The 16320-nt window shown below is 43.1% G+C and overlaps 1 protein-coding gene across 1 annotated transcript in view; it reads left to right on the top strand.

The window, feature by feature from the left end:
* The first annotated feature begins 11261 nt into the window (after window positions 1-11261).
* Window positions 11262-16320, top strand: part of ASIP (agouti signaling protein) — a 5563-nt gene continuing 504 nt past the window's right edge. The window contains exons 1-3 of the mRNA XM_010855010.1: window positions 11262-11421; window positions 12737-12801; window positions 16212-16318. Of these exons, the coding sequence (XP_010853312.1) occupies window positions 11262-11421; window positions 12737-12801; window positions 16212-16318 (332 nt within the window). The remainder of the gene's footprint in view (window positions 11422-12736; window positions 12802-16211; window positions 16319-16320) is intronic.

Genomic DNA, 16320 nt, shown 5'->3' on the forward strand with positions numbered 1-16320 from the left:
AAATCCCAGGGCTGATCTCCTTCAGAATGGACTGGTTGGATCTCCTGGCAGTCCAAGGGACTCTCAAGAGTCTTCTCCAACACCACACTTCAAAAGCATCAATTCTTCGGCGCTCAGCCTTATTCACAGTCCAACTCTCACATCCATACATGACCACTGGAAAAACCATAGCCTTGACTAGATGAACGTTTGTTGGCAAAGTAATGTCTCTGCTTTTGAATATGCTATCTAGGTTGGTCATAACTTTCCTTCCAAGGAGTAAGTGTCTTTTAATTTCATGGCTGCAGTCACCATCTGCAGTGATTTTGGAGCCCAGAAAAATAAAATCTGACACTGTTTCCACTGTTTCCCCATCTATTTCCCATGAAATGATGGGACCAGATGCCATGATCTTCGTTTTCTGAATGTTGAGCTTTAAGCCAACTTTTTCACTCTCCACTTTCACTTTCATCAAGAGGCTTTTGAGTTCCTCTTCACTTTCTGCCATAAGGGTGGTGTCATCTGCATATCTGAGGTTATTGATATTTCTCCCAGCAATCTAACTAGGCTCAAACACATCTTTATTAATCAAAATCGGGATGATTACAAGTAACAGTTTTGTCAGTGAGAAAGTTTATTCTTGTAGCATAAAAAAATTTATCTGTTGGGGTTCGACAAACTCTTAGAAAGCATTTTCTGCTTCCTGCTGGTTGTAGAAGCCTTTTCCCTGCAAAAAGTTGTCCAGATACTTGAAGAAGTGATAGTCAGTTGGCAAGAGGTCAGGTGAATATGGCGGATGAGGCAAAACTTGTAGCCCAATGTATTCAATGTTTCTTTTGAATTTTTAAAATCTTTATTTATTTTTTAATTGAAGGATAATTGCTTTACAGAATTGTGTTGGTTTCTACCAAATGTTAACATGAATCAGCCATAGGTATACATATGTTCCCTCCTTTTTGAACCTCCCTCCCACCTTCCTCCCCATCCCACCCCTCTAAGTTGTTACAGAAACGCAGATTGAGTTTCCTTTAAAAACCTAGGGATAAAACCACCATATGACCCTGCAATCCCACTACTAGGCCTATACCTGGAAGAAACTAAATTCATTCAACTTTTGAATCATTGGTTGTGCCATGTGTGGTGGAGAAGAATCGGGCCTTTTCTGTACCATGCTGGCTGCAGGCATTGCAGTTTTTCATACGTCTCATAGATTTGCTGAGTATATTTCTCAGATATAATGACTTTGCTGGGATTCAGAAAGCTGTAGTGGATCGGACAGGCAGCAGATCTCCAAACAGTGGCCATGACCTTTTTTTGGTGCAAGCTTGGCTTTGGGAAGTGCTTTGGAGCTTCTCCTCAGTCCAACCACTGAACTGGTCATTGCCAGTTGTCATGTAAAATCCACTTTTTGTCACACGTCACAACCCAATCAATAAACGGTTCATTATTGTTGCATAAAATAAGAGAAGACGACACTTCAAAATGACGATTTTTAAAATTTTCGGTCAGTTCATGAGGCACCCACTTATCATGCTTTTTCACGTTTCCAATTTGCTTCAAATTCTGAATGACCATAAAACAGTTGATGTTGAGTTCTTTGGCAAGTTCTCCTGTAGTAAGAGGATCAGCTTCAGTGATGGCTCTCAGTTGTCATTGTCAACTTCTGATGGCCAGCCACTGCACTCCTCATCTTTAAGGCTCTTGTCTCCTTTGCAAAACTTCTTGAACCACCACTGCACTGTACGTTCGTTAACCATTCCTGTGCCAAAAGCACTGTTGATGTTGCAAGTTGTCTCTGCTGCATTACACACCATTTTGAACTCAAATAAGAACATCGCTTGAACTTACTTTTTATCTAGACATCATTTCCCTAGTCTAAAATAAAAATAAAATAAACAGCAAGTAATAAGTCGTTAGCCAAAAAAAAGGCAAGAAATGTGCATTAAAATGATATGTAACATAATCACATTTATTTAAGAATGTATTCCAATATCAAACAGCACAGTTCGACAATGCAAAACTGCAGTTACTTTGCACCAACCTAAATAACACAACATTGTAAAGCGACTATGCTCTAATAAGGATTTTTTTTTTTAAAGCTCTAGCCAAATAATTGATTAAAATAGGATGGAAATCTCAGTAATTGGCTTTGGCAGTGCACATTTGGCTACCAGTGGCCTGATGGCTATAAAAGGAAGCCTCCCTCTAGGGCAGGAAATTCAAGGAGACTGCCAAAGGGAAAGAACAGCAGAGGCTGTGTGCTAAAAAGAACCATGCGAAAGAGGGAAGAACTGGCAAGAGCAGCACAGAATGTCTGAGCACTCCAGGAGCTACAGCCCAAAACTGGAAGGAGGCTGAGGAAATCAGAGGTCAACAATAATCCATGAAATCACCCAAGACCCTGAGCAGTTTAACCACACTCTTTTCTGCCTACCTGAGACATTTATTTCACTTGTACCTCAACTCTAGCTCTTCTTCTCTCCTCCTTTTTTTGTTAGTTATTTGTTTGTTTGCCATCTAAAGTCAGGGACTTGTTTTTCTAGGGACCCTTTATTCATCGTTTTGTTTTTGTTTTTGTTTTTGTTTTTGTTTTTTTGGTGCACCATGCAAGCTTTCAGGATCCTAGTTCCTCTGACCAGGGATTGAACCCAGGCCTATGGCAGTGAAAGCACTGAGTCTTAAGCACTGAACTGACAGGGAATTCCCATATTCATTTATATTGACCATATAGTAAATAGACTCAATTGAGAGAAACATTTATTGAGGGCTTATTTTGTGCTGAGCTTAGGCATTAGGGCTAGGGGTAGTAGGGAGGCGATGGGCATGGAGATGAGTAAGGCAAAGGCTCTGCCCTTAATGAGTCTTCAGCCTAGAAAAGACAGACAAATGAACAAATTATTACAATACAGTGTGTCTAGGGAGGAGACACTACTTAAACTTCCCTGGAGAGAAGTGACAGGGATTCATGTCAAGTCCCATGGCATTCAAAAAGTATTTGTTGCTTGATTGGCTGTTCTTCTTGTTAACTAAGTAGGTAAAGCATATTGTCACTCTCCTGCTACCCCAGGAGAGTGGGGTAAATTTCTAATTTGGTGTGATGAAAATTAGAAATTTTCATCACTAATAAGCCTGGGTGGACATTAAGGAATGGGTCAGTAGCCCCATTGGAGCCTCCCATGCTCAGCCCAGCCAGGCATATCACCAACCACCCAGGTGGATGAAACATGTATAAGGCAGCGGGATCCTTCTGCAGCTGCTGAACATCTGGTGTGAGGAATCTGGGTAACTGTGAATGAGAGACATTACTCCTCTGGTCCAGACCCTCAGTATTTGGTACAGCTAGTTTGGCTGAGAAACTAAACCAGAACAAAAATTAAGTGTTGCTTCTCCCAGCTTTTGGCATGTCAGAAACTGTGGCTATGAGCCAGAAGAGTAACAGGCTTTGAGAGTGTTCCAGGGCAGAGCAAGAACCCCAGGTAATAGGAAGGTATGCCATGAGAAAACCCTACATTTTACTGACAGAGGCAGTAGGTACTGAGAGCAAATTGCATGCTGAATTTAAGGTACAAAAGGGGAGGAGGGTCTTGCAAATTCCCCAGGCTCACTATCACACAACAAATATAACTCTCTGTCCAGCTTCTTAAAATCCTTTGGTGTTATGTCAAACAGCTTCTAATATTTTATTTCTATCCTCCTTTATTTTTTCTTGTTGTTGTTCAGTCACTCAATTGTGTTCAATTCTTTGCAACCATGGGCTGCAGCACACCAGGCTTCCCTGTCCTTCACCATCTCCCGAAGTTTGCTCAAATTCATGTTCATTGAGTTGATAATGCCATCTAACCATCTCATCCTCTGTCACTCCCTTCTCCTTTTGCCTTCAGTCTTTCCCAGCATCAGGGTCTTTTCCAGTGAATTGGTTGTTTGCATCAGGTGGCCAAATTATTGGAGCTTCGGCATCAGTCCTTCCAATGAATATTCTGGATTGATTTCATTTAGAATTGACTGGTTTGATCCCTTTGCTGTCCACGGGACTCTCAACAGCCTTCTCCAACACCACAGTATGAAAGCATCAAAGTGTTTCTTATTACAAAGTGATAACATGCTTGTAAAAATATTCAAATACATCCAGTATGGATACCCCAGGAGGTCACTCTACCTAGGCTCTAAGTGGTGTACAGGAGCGTGATGTGCAATCCCTTTCCACAATGTTGGGGGTGAAGCCGGGCATTGCAACTGCACCTGCATATTCCTACAGCTTCTCAGAGTCCTATGGACAATGACTGAGAAGACAAACCATGCAGGAAGCATCTAAAAAAAAAAATCCTGGCTCCCCTCCCAGGTGCCACCAGCACAGCCCAGAGCAGGCTGTCAGGACTTCAGCTCATAAACACCTAGTTAGGTCAGCAGCTAATATTGTTTGCAGTCTTCAAGAAGATTCTGCTGCCTTTACCTCTTCTTCAGTTCTCATCTTTCACTATACCTCTGTCCCAATAGGTGGTTAGCCATCCCCCATCACTGGGACATGACAATTCTTTCCTTTCCTTTGGGGACCAAGGCCTTGACCTAAAGGATGAAGGTGTCACCTTATCCCCAGTGTCATAGCTAAGGGGATGTCTGTGGCATACACTCAGTGCCCACTGAATACTGATACACCATCTCCCTACCTTACAGAGATACTCTGGACACTGTCTCCCATAGCCCCTCAATCAACCCTTACGCATTAGTACTCACGTGCGTGCACACACACACGCACAAACAGATCAACGCTCCTGAGGTGTATAAACTACTCATGTTTAGCCATGACTTTTCATGCCCTCTTTTTCAGACTTTAATCAGATTCAGTCCCACTAATACACTTATAAATGCCTCAGCTCTTAAGGGTACACAAGTAGCCTTTACAAAATCCTTCTTTGTGCGACTACTTAACCTCCCCGAAGATCAAGAAGCAGGAATCAGAAGTTATGGATTCATTGAATGTTAAAATAGGTCTTTCCACTCTTTCATCCATTAAACAAATCTGTATTCAGGTTGTACTCTGTGCCTTGTAATGTGTACCGGGTTGTATGGTTCTCTCCTTTTGTTTCACAGATAAGAAAGCAGAGGCCCAGGTGAGCTGAGGGTGCACACAGTCTCTTAAATGGCAGGTATATCCATGAAACCTCACTCCCCTTTCTGGATTCTTTACATCCACATACTGAAGAGAAACTCATCTTAAGTCCTAAGCAGTAACTTAAAGCAGATGATGAGCTTAAGAGGAAGAATTACCACCAGTGATACCACCAATCAGAGGACATTCTTCACTACTATGGAGTGGAAGGACAGATTACTCTTAAGAAAAGCAATTACACAGGTCACTGCTGTCAGTGTTATGATCCTGTATTAGCAGATGGAGTGTGTGTCCCCTGTTGAGGAGTAATAGTACCAGGCTTTGTATAGGTTCCCAACCCGTCGCCTGAAATGGCAAAGTCCCCCAACTCTGAAAACTGTTTGTTCTTTTTTCTTTGCTAACTCATTTGGCAACAAAATCTGTCCTGAACTGATGCAAATCAATTCTCAGTCTTTGTTTATCCTTTGTATATTCACACCTTTTTGCTTCAGAAGCATCAATATATTTGTAATGGGTGCTTCTAGACCCCATATATGTGGTTTAATATAGTATATAGAAGATATTGTTTTTCTAAAATCCACAAAATCCTGAATTAAAAAAAAGAAAATTGACCCCAAGGATCACAATACATCTAGGTATTGTGGATGTATATTATATTTAGAATATACAGTCTCTTACAGGATTGGTTTAAGAAATATTGGTTCTTACCCTCTCCCAATACATAAATAAGATTGATTTCACTGAGACTACACCCTTCCCAGGCTCAGTCTAGTTTTATAGATTCTGTAACTATAAAAGAAATTGTATTTTCAGTTTATTCCTTAAGAGTTGCTTGTACAACAAAGGAAACAAAAAAATTAAACCTTGGAATTCACTATAATCTGAATTAGTCTAGAGATGGTACCTGGTGACTTCTCCTGCCTGCCTGTTGTGCAATGGCTAGTATATTAAACTGCTGGTTGCTGTGCTGGTGATAATTCCTGCATTATCAGGTGTTCAGAGGAAGTGATGCACATTGGGTCTCAGTTCATCTCCCCCAAACTCCAGTCACTTCTTTTCTGACTCACATTTCCCAACTCTCCTTTCACTTCAGTGCAGGAATTCTCAGTATTATTTTTTTAATATTTATTTGTTTATTTGTCTGTGTCGGGTCTTAGTTGCAGCACATGGGATCTTCTTTGTGTCATGCCAGATTTTTCATGCTTGCTTGACAGCCCCTTGTGAGTCTCACATTCTAGACACGGTCAGGAAACTTTTCCTGTGAAAGGCTAGATACTAAATGTTCTATGCTTTATGGACCACATAGGGTCTCTAGTTGTTGTTTGGCCACTCCTCAAGGCTTGCAGGATCTTAGTTCCCCAACCACGGACTGAACCCTGGCCTTCACAGAGTCCTAACCACTGGACTATCACGGAATTCCCTGTTGTTTTTTATTTTTTAATAGAACATTTTACAAATGTCAAAACCATTCTTAGCTTGAAGACCATACAAATGCTGCACAAAATATGGAAAAAGAAAATGAATACTGCAGTCACTAAAGGCCACAGATTCAGCTTCAGTGATAAGTAAATAAATGCTTGTGTAACAAGCTAAGTACTATGCTTAGGTCAGAAGTGGTCAGGCATAAGAAATGGTAAAGGGGGAGCTTTGTATTGGGACCAGGAGGTAGCTAAGCTCTGTAAGGACAGGCATCATTTTGTATCTTGATCACTATTGTAACCCAAAAATCTAGCATAGCACTGATTTATAGTAGGTACTTAACTAATAATTTTCACTATGAAAGCATTTGGTGTCATTTTGGGGGGTTCCGAAGAGCTCTCGTACCACAGTCCTTTATGTTTCAGTGCAGAAAGAAAGAGTTCAGGAAGAGACAAAGTGATAGATTAAGAAATGATTTATTTGAATAGGCTGCTTGTGAGGCTTACAAGCCAGAGGGTGACAGGGTGCCATACCCCAAGAATTTAGTGGGCTGCAGTTTTATAACCAAAGTAAAAGTAGAGAGAGGGAGAAGAAATTTCTTTTTCTTGAATAGACGTCATCCTTCCATCATCAGCTCCTCCTGTAGGTTGAACAAGAGAATTTTCTTGTTCTACGTGGTCAAGCTAGGTCCACAAATTACTGTTTTTCATGTGTGCAGAGAGCATGTCCTAGGGAATCATTAACTTATTGAGCTCACTGGACAAGATGTCTCATGCCAGCATTGTTTTATTGTTTGTAGGCATATCTCATACTTCTGTTGTATGGTTTGTTGCTACGCAAGCCCGCTTGGTTTTGTGGTTAAGCAAACCTGATTTTTTTTTAATCTGAGTAATTGGTTTTTTTAATCTGAGTAATACAAGGGTCTCCCGTATTTTTTCTACTTACAATCCCCTAGTGGGATTAACTATTTAATGACCTGTTTTGTCCCTTTGTGAAAGTTGCTCAGTCGTGTCTGACTCTTTGCGACCCCATGGACTATACAGTGCTTGGAATTCTCCAGGTCAGAATACTGGAGTAGGTAGACATTCCCTTTTCCAGGGGATCTTCCCAATCCAGGGATCAAACCCAGGTCTCCTGCATTGCAGGTGGATTCTTTACCAGCTGAGCCACCAGGGAACCCCAAGAATACTGGAGTGGGTGGACTATCCCTTCTTTAGTGGATATTCCCAACCCAGGAATCAAACTGGGGTCTCCTGCATTGTAGGCAGATTCTTTATCAGCTGAGCTACCAGGGAAGCCTTTTGTCCCTTTACTCTGTCTCTGTCAACGAGATGAATGAATATGTGTGTATGAATGAATGGAAATTGGACTTTATTTAAAAGGAAGCTTAATCTGGTTATATGTTCTAAAGTCAAGGCCAATGAGGAGGCTTTTATGGAAGACCAAGTGGGAGGAACTAGACCACTAGGGACAGAAGGAATGGAAAGGGAGGGAGAAATGGTTGTGAGAAATGGGAGGAATGAAAATCACTAGAACTCAAATGACTGATTGATTGGATGTGGGGAACAAGAGAGAAGGAAATTGCTCTCCAATCTAAGAGCCCAGCAGCAGCATCAGAGAGAGAAGGGAGTCCTACGATGAAGAGATGGTCCAGGAGTTGAGAAGGAAGGAATGGAGGAAATCGTTCAAATATAGTTTTCCTCAGTCCTAACCAACTAGCCATACCAGGCAACCCTGATGGCTCTAGTTAGACTGAACTTGGCTAGAAGAACCTTTTGGTTGGCCAAGAATTTAGAATTCAAGTGGCATCTAAAACAGGCAGAGAGGCCAATTGGAATAGGTGGGTATGACAGCAGAGCTACAGCAGCTGGAAGGCAACCATGAGGCTCTTGAAACAAAGAACCAGTCTAACTGATGAGATGACCCACTGCTGCTGCTGCTGCAGTCACTTCAGTTGTGTCCGACTTTGTGTGACCCAGTGGACGGCAGCCCACCAGGCTCCCACGTCCCTGGGATTCTCCAGGCAAGAACACTGGAGTGGGTTGCCATTTCCTTCTCCAATGCATGAAAATGAAAAGTGAAAGTGAAGTCGCTCAGTCGTATCCTACTCTTCGCAACCCCATGGACTGCAGCCTACCAGGCTCCTCTGTCAATGGGATTTTCCAGGCAAGAGTACTGGAGTGGGGTGCCATTGCCTTCTCCGAGATGACCCACATGAACACTTAAAAGAATAATGAAGTACTAAGTGATATGGTATTAAGTTTAAGACCTGGAAGAGTTCAGAAAAAGGAGAGAACTACTGGGGCTGACCTGAAACTGAGAGAGAAATGTGCCAACACTGGCATTGAGCTGGGCCCTGGAGGAAGGATAAAATGTGATTGGGGGAGCTCAGGGTAGATAATGTTGTTGAAGTCAGAGCAAAGGCCTCCTGATGGAGGAGTAGTGTAACTGGTTCCACTGAGAAGAAGGTATGGGCTGGAGTGAAGAGGAAGTGGAAAATATGAGATTATTTAAAGAGAGCATAAAGTAAAATTTGGTAAGAGATTGGATGTAAAGATCAGGGAAGAAAGAGTCAAAAATTAAAACCAACATTCTTGACTGTGGAGGGTGGTGATTGGACAAAGATAGAAAGCACAGTGAAGCCAGATCATGCTCGCAGTTAACTTATGCAAAGTCAACCATTGTACTTAGTGAGTGGGTGAGAGAGGGGAGAAAAACAATTTAAATATGCAGGTGAGGCGAGGCAAGGACTTCCCTGCTGGCACATTGGATAAGAATCCACCTGCCAATGCAGGGGACATGGGTTTGATCCCTGGTCCAGGAAGATTCTACATGCCATGGAGCCACTAAGCCCATGCACCACAACCACTGGGCCCACATGCCTAGAGCATGTGTTCTGCAACAAGAGAAGCTACTGCAACGAGAAGCCTGCACACCACATGGAAGAGTAGCCCCTGTTCACGCAATTAGAAAAAGCCTGTGTGCAGCAATGAAAACCCAGCACAGCCAAAATAAATACGTTTTTATTATTATTACAAATAAAGCCTGTAACGAGAAGCCTGCACACCACATGCAAGAGTAGCCCCTGCTCACGCAATTAGAGAAAGCCTGTGTGCAGCAACGAAAACCTGGCACAACCAAAATAAATACGTTTTAAAAATAAATAAATATGCAGGCGATTCTGATCAACCTCCTATCCAAAGAGCCCCTGTTCTGTGAGAAGGAGACAGCCACTCCAGAATTGAGAGCTGCGGATATGCTTTTCCCTCAGCTGGTCTCAGTTCCTGTACACCTCTCATAGTATGAACCTTTCATTATGCTGATGGTGATCCTGGTGTTCAAAGAAAAAGATTTTTTTCATACAATATGATCCCTAAAGGCAAGCCAATTACTTATTCCAGTGTGAAATTAAAAAAAAAAAATTCCATCATTTGCCAGCTAGAGAAACTGTACTCTGCGATTTTTGCTTTAGAGTCTAACTTTACACCTGAAAATGTAACAACAGGACTATTTGCAAGGGAAAATATCCTTTAGAATGCCCTGAGTTGAGAGTAACAGAAAACTCCACTCATACTAGTTTAAAACAATAAAGGGGGGACTTCCCTGGTGGTCCAGTGGTTAAGACTCCCCCTTCCAATGCAAGGGGTGTGAGTTTGAGCTAAGATCTTACATGCTCCACAGCCCAAAACCAAAACATAAAACAGAAGCAATATTATTACAAATAAAGGCTTTAAAAATGGTTCACATAAAAAAAAAATCTTAAGAAAATAAAGGGAATATATTGGCTTGAGTGTGTGCTGAGTCACTTCAGTCATGTCTGACTGTTTGAAACCCTATGGACTGGAGCCCTCCAGGCTCCTCTTTCCATGGGATTCTCCAGGCAAGAATACTGGGGTGGGTTGCCATGCCCTCCTCCAGGGGATCTTCCCGACCCAGGTCTCCTACATCTCCTACATTGGCAGGCAGGTTCTTCACCTCTAGTGCCACCTAACTAATAAGTCCAGATACGATAGCAAGAACATGCACAGGGTGGGTGAGGAGTGGGGATCGCACATTCAGAGACGATAAGATGATGCTGAAACTGTGAGCCCTGATTGAGACAAACAGACATTTGTGGGAAGAAACCCACTCTGGGATCTGTCTTCTTCATCAAAACCCAGCTAGCAATAAATCAGTAAATCTAGCTAGCCTATGTGAACAGGTCCATCCTATCCTTCTGACACAAAACATACCTGCATTCATTTCCTCTGGATGTCAGAATATAGCATTGTTGACCTACACATTTCTCCAAAGGAGTCATTTATCCATGCACCTTCTCTTGAGTCTTAACTCATGAGCTTTATTCTCTGTACTTTAATAAGACCTCTGCCACTGTGAGGCATTACTGGGGACCTATCAACAATTCTGCTTAGGCCTTGGATCTCCTGGAGCTACTGACATAAAATGAAACAAAAACAGCACCCCACCCTCTGGAAGGCAGAGACCAATTGCAATGCATTCTTTTTCTTTTTGCAATCTCCCTCCCTTCCTTGTCTTTCTTCCTCTCCTATCTCTCCTTTCCTCTCTTTTTCCTTCATGAGTTCTCCTTCCCTGTCCTAAGCCTTGCTGGTCCTCCAGCTCCACTGGGACACTGGGCTGTGGGATGGGGGTCAGAGTACCAGCCCAAAGAAACATGAAGAAAGCAGGAGGGCACATGCATCTGCCAGAACCCCTGGCCCACCTGACTGCCTTCTCTGTTGCTCTCAGGCCTCCTGGGATGGATGTCAGCCGCCTCCTCCTGGCTACCTTGCTGGTCTGCCTGTGCTTCCTCACTGCCTACAGCCACCTGGCACCTGAGGAAAAGCCCAGAGATGAAAGGAACCTGAAGAACAACTCTTCCATGAACCTGTTGGATTTCCCTTCTATCTCTATCGTGGGTGAGTTGCCTGGCCTGCGGCCCAGCCTCTGGGCTCTGGCCCGTGAGAAGGGGCTGCAGGGGGTCAAACACTCCCCAAGCCGATATCAGGATCCATTGCCATCGGTCAGAGCTCCTTTATGCTCATTCCTCAGAACAATTCTGGAGGAATCAAGTGCCCCTTAACTCATTTGGTTAAGAAAGCTCTGCCTCTCACCAATCTAATATGCAGCTTAGCATGATAGAGGCTCTAAGAAACCACAAAGTCAAGACACTTGGTGAATTTGGTTTAACTTGGTGTTTCTGAAACTTACTAAATCACATAACTCCTATCAGTGGTAAAATTTTTAGAAAATGCTGCAGAATATAACCAAATTTGGGACAAACTAGTTCTTTCATGCCAGGGTTGAGAATTGAAAATGACTGCTCAGAGGAAAATATCAGGGGTATTAGAGCCTAGCATTGGAAAATTTCTGGTTCAAATTCATCTGACAATAATTATAATAAAATATATATTTATTTTCTGATAGGCACTCTGAAGTGAATACTATTTTTATTCCTATTTTATTCCACAGCTAAGTAAATTAAAAGTTAGAAAAGTTAAGTAATTAACATACAGTTTGTAATTGGTAGAGACGGTCCACGGGTCGCAAAGAGTAAGACAAGACTGAGCGACTGAACTGAACTGACTGAACTGAATACACACCCAGGTTCTGGGTTAGGTTCTGTTTAACTCCAGAATCTAAGCTCAAAACTAATATTCCTTACTGACTTGCCTCTCACTTCAAAAAGAGGATATTCTAGATATATGGGAAGGGACTGAAGCACATTAACATTGGTCTGTGTCAGATTTTCCACTATATAAACATACCTCATTTATCCTCACAACTCTTGAAGGTAGGTATTACAGTACCTACTTGCATATGAGAAAACTGAGTCTTAAGGAGATTAAGTAGGTTGTCCAAAACCACAAAGCTGTTATGTGGCAGTCAGGATTCAAATCAGGTCTGCCTGGCTCCAAAGCTCTGAGAAATAGGAAATAGGAATACCGGAAACACAAGACCATCCTTGTAGAGACACTGAGTCCATTTTCCAGGGCCTTCTTGGATTTTCCCTTTTGCTTTCCTTCAGAGAACTCTTTGCTCTCAGTCTCTGTCTCCAGGTCTGCAGCCAGGCTGCAGAAGCTGCTGGCCTAAGTCCCAAGATATGATCTATCCAAACAAACCTTCATCCTCTCCCCAACCCTGGGGCTTCCTAGAGCCCTCTCTGCTCTTTGCACTTCACTGAAGTTAAGGACCCTCAGAAAATGGCTTTGTTCCTTCTGTCTCTCTTTGAAGCGCTGAACAAGAAATCCAAAAAGATCAGCAGAAATGAAGCGGAAAAGAAGAAAAGACCTTCCAAGGTAGGCCTGGGAGTTCACATTGTCGGGATGGGACTGGACTTAAAGCGGGAGGACACCTAAGCTCTGGCTAGAAAATAAATGAAAGATTTCCAGGGTTGCATGCCCCAGAGAAACTGAAAGCTACCAAAACCTTCCTGACCTCGAGCACTGAAACAGACAGCCAAGAGCTGAGGTCCAGGATGCTGAGTAAAATTGCTTATCTACATTAAACTAGCTTGAACCTTGCCTAAAATAACTAGCTCAAACTTCCTAAACTAGCTCGAACCCTGCGTGAAATTTCACTGTCATTCATTCTTTTGGATGAAAGCAATGTTTCCCAAACCTCAGTCATTTCAGAACCATTTCTACAACTTTTACCACATCTGAGTTCCACTTATTTAATATTTGTTTAAAACTTAAAAACAAAAATACTATGTAACAGGACTTCCCTGGTGGCTCTATGGTAAAGAATCCTCCTGCCAATGCAGAAGACATGGGTTGGATCCTTGGGTCGGAAAGACCACCACACGGCTCGGAGCAACTAGGCCTGTGCGCCGCGCGACTATTGAACCTGTGCTCTAGAGCCGGGGAGCTGCAACTAACTACTGACCCTGTGCGCCCTAGGGCCCATGCAAGGCGACAAGAGAGGCCACTGCAACGAGAGGCCCAAACACTGCACCTAGAGAGTAGACCCCACTAACCACAGCTAGAGAAAAGCCCTCGAAGCAACCAAGACTCTGGACAGCCAAAAACAAAAATAAATTAAAAGAAAAACAACTATATAATCATGATAGAAAACCAGTATCACTTGGCATAAATAGGAAGTAACCATGAAAATAAGTAAAATGAAAATAAAACCTTGTTCGCAAATTCTAGCTGGTTGGTGTTGCTTGCCACGTTCTAAATCTTAGACTTGCTCTCTGCATTAACAAAGAAGGATTAGAAAGTGTTGGGGAAACACTAAGGATATATTGACATCAAACTGAGCCTTTCCATTTGAAAGAGACTGAAAAAAGAATCCTCTCTCACTGTGTGATTCAGTGTCATTTAATATTCATGTACTGCCTAAAATTGTACCACCATGATACAGGTTCCCACACTTCGAGAAATACTAGATTAAGGCACTGTTGAAATGCACAGTGTTCCTATTTTAGTGTGCCTCATTTGATCAGATCATGGCAAACAGAGCCAGAATACTGTACTAGGCATTGGAACACGACCTGGCACTGTTTGCACAATAAAGTTCCCTGTTCTCTTTGAGCCTTCTGTAAAGTGAACAAGCAGATCAGATGATTGACAGCACTGTAAAATCTATTTACATGCTAGATTCTGGGAATACAGTAGTGAACAGAGAGATATATAACTGCTCTCATGGAGTTTACACTCTTCTGGGAGAAACAGAACAGCACGTTAACCAGTGCCGTTCAGATAATGATAAACACTGTGAAGGAATGAAAGCATGGCAGTGAGACAGAAGAAAGGGAAAGTGGTCAGGGGAAGTTCTCTAGAAGGAGGCAGCACTTAAAAGACTGAGAAACTCTGTAATCTTGAGCCACAGTGTTCAATGGAAATGCAATGTGAGACACATATAAATTAAAATTCTAGTAGCCAGATTTTTAAAAGAAAAAAAAACAGGTGCAATTAATATTAATTTTATTTAACTCAGTAGATCCCAAATATTATAATTTTAATATGTAACCAACATAAAAAGTTATTGATATTTTACTTTTTTTGCGCTAAGTCTTTGACTTTTACACTCCCAATTCCAATGCCCAGTTTTTAACACTAGTGAAATACAGTCCTAACAAAACAATGTTCAGTTCAGTTGCATCCGACTCTTTGCGACCCCATGAATTGCAGCACTCCAGGCCTCCCTGTCCATCACCAATTCCCGGAGTTCACCCAAACTCATGTCCATCGAGTCGGTGATGCCATTCAGCCATCTCATCCTCTGTCATCCCCTTCTCCTCCTCCCCCCAATCCCTCCCAGCATCAGAGTCTTTTCCAATGAGTTAACTCTTTGCATGAGGTGGCCGAAGTATTGGAGTTTTTCAGCTTTAGCATCAGTCCTTCCAAAGAACACCCAGGACTGATCTCCTTTAGAATGGACTGGTTGGATCTCCTTGCAGTCCAAGGGACTCTCAAGTGTCTTCTCCAACACCACACTTCAAAAGCATTGGTGCTCAGCTTTCTTCACAGTCCAACTCTCACATCCATACATGACCACTGGAAAAACCATAGCCTTGACTAGACGGACTTTTGTTGGCAAAGTAATATCTCTGCTTTTGAATATGCTATCTAGGTTGGTCATAACTTTCCTTCCAAGGAGTAAGCATCTTTTAATTTCATGGCTGCAATTACCATCTGCCGTGATTTTGGAGCCCCCCAAAAATAAAGTCTGACACTGTTTCCACTGTTTCCCCATCTATTTGCCATGAAGTGATGGGACCAGTTGCCATGATCTTCGTTTTCTGAATGTTGAGCTTTAAGCCAACTTTTTCACTCTCCTCTTTCACTTTCATCAAGAGGCTTTTTACTTCCTCTTCACTTTCTGCCATAAGGGTGGTGTCATCTGCATATCTGAGGTTATTGAGATTTCTCCCAGCAATCTTGATGCCAGCTTGTGCTTCCTCCAGCCCAGCGTTTCTCATGAGGTACTCTGCATAGAAGTTAAATAAGCAGGGTGACAATATACAGCCTTGACGTAGTTGTCTTTAATGGGAAACATTTTACTTCATCTTTAAATTTTAATTAAAATTAAATAAAAATTGAAAACTTGGTTCCTCAGTTGCCCTAGACACATTTATTAAAGTACTCAGCAGCCACATGTGGTGGGTGGCTGCCTGCACTGGACAGCATAGCAAAGAATGTCCCCAGGAAAGGAAGCCCCAAAACAAAGCGCCTGCAACAAGAACTCATTTGCTGTGTTCGGTGCACAGAGGGCGAGTGGGTGGGGCAGTGTGTTTAAGACCAATGGGAGTGGTAGGCGGGCCAAACCACCGAGGGCCTCAGGGATCCCAGTAAGGGGAAGGAGGACGTGCTTAGTCCCTTGTGCGCTGGAGATTGGACAGTAAGGGGGCAAGGGCAGCAGACAGGGGCCAAGCCCAGGGTTTCAGCGGTAGCGAAGAAGTGGCTAGACTCCGAACCTACCGTGAAGGCAGTACCAGCAGGGATTGCGGATACACTGGAAGGGGAAGACAACAGAGACGGTAGTTTAAAACCGTGCAGCTGAGTGGGATCCCGTAGGGAGAGAAGAGGCCAGCCCCGAGCCAGTTAAGTGTTGATGGCGGAGCAGGCTGGGACCCGCTAGGGTGCTCTGTGGGCATGGTGGACAGCAGGTGGGGACGTCTAGTCCGAGGAGTTCCCAGGCAGGGGTGAGGACGAGTAGGGAGGACGTAGATGGCTCGGGCAGCCCCGGCGTTTCCCCGCAGAGAAAGGCTCCGATGAAGAACGTGGCACGGACCCGGCCCCCGCCGCCTACCCCCTGCGTGGCCACCCGCGACAGCTGCAAGCCTCCAGCGCCCGCCTGCTGCGACCCGT

The sequence above is a fragment of the Bison bison genome, unplaced genomic scaffold (genome assembly GCF_000754665.1).
Source record: "Bison bison bison isolate TAMUID 2011002044 unplaced genomic scaffold, Bison_UMD1.0 scf7180017864352, whole genome shotgun sequence".
Lineage (NCBI taxonomy): Eukaryota > Metazoa > Chordata > Mammalia > Artiodactyla > Bovidae > Bison > Bison bison.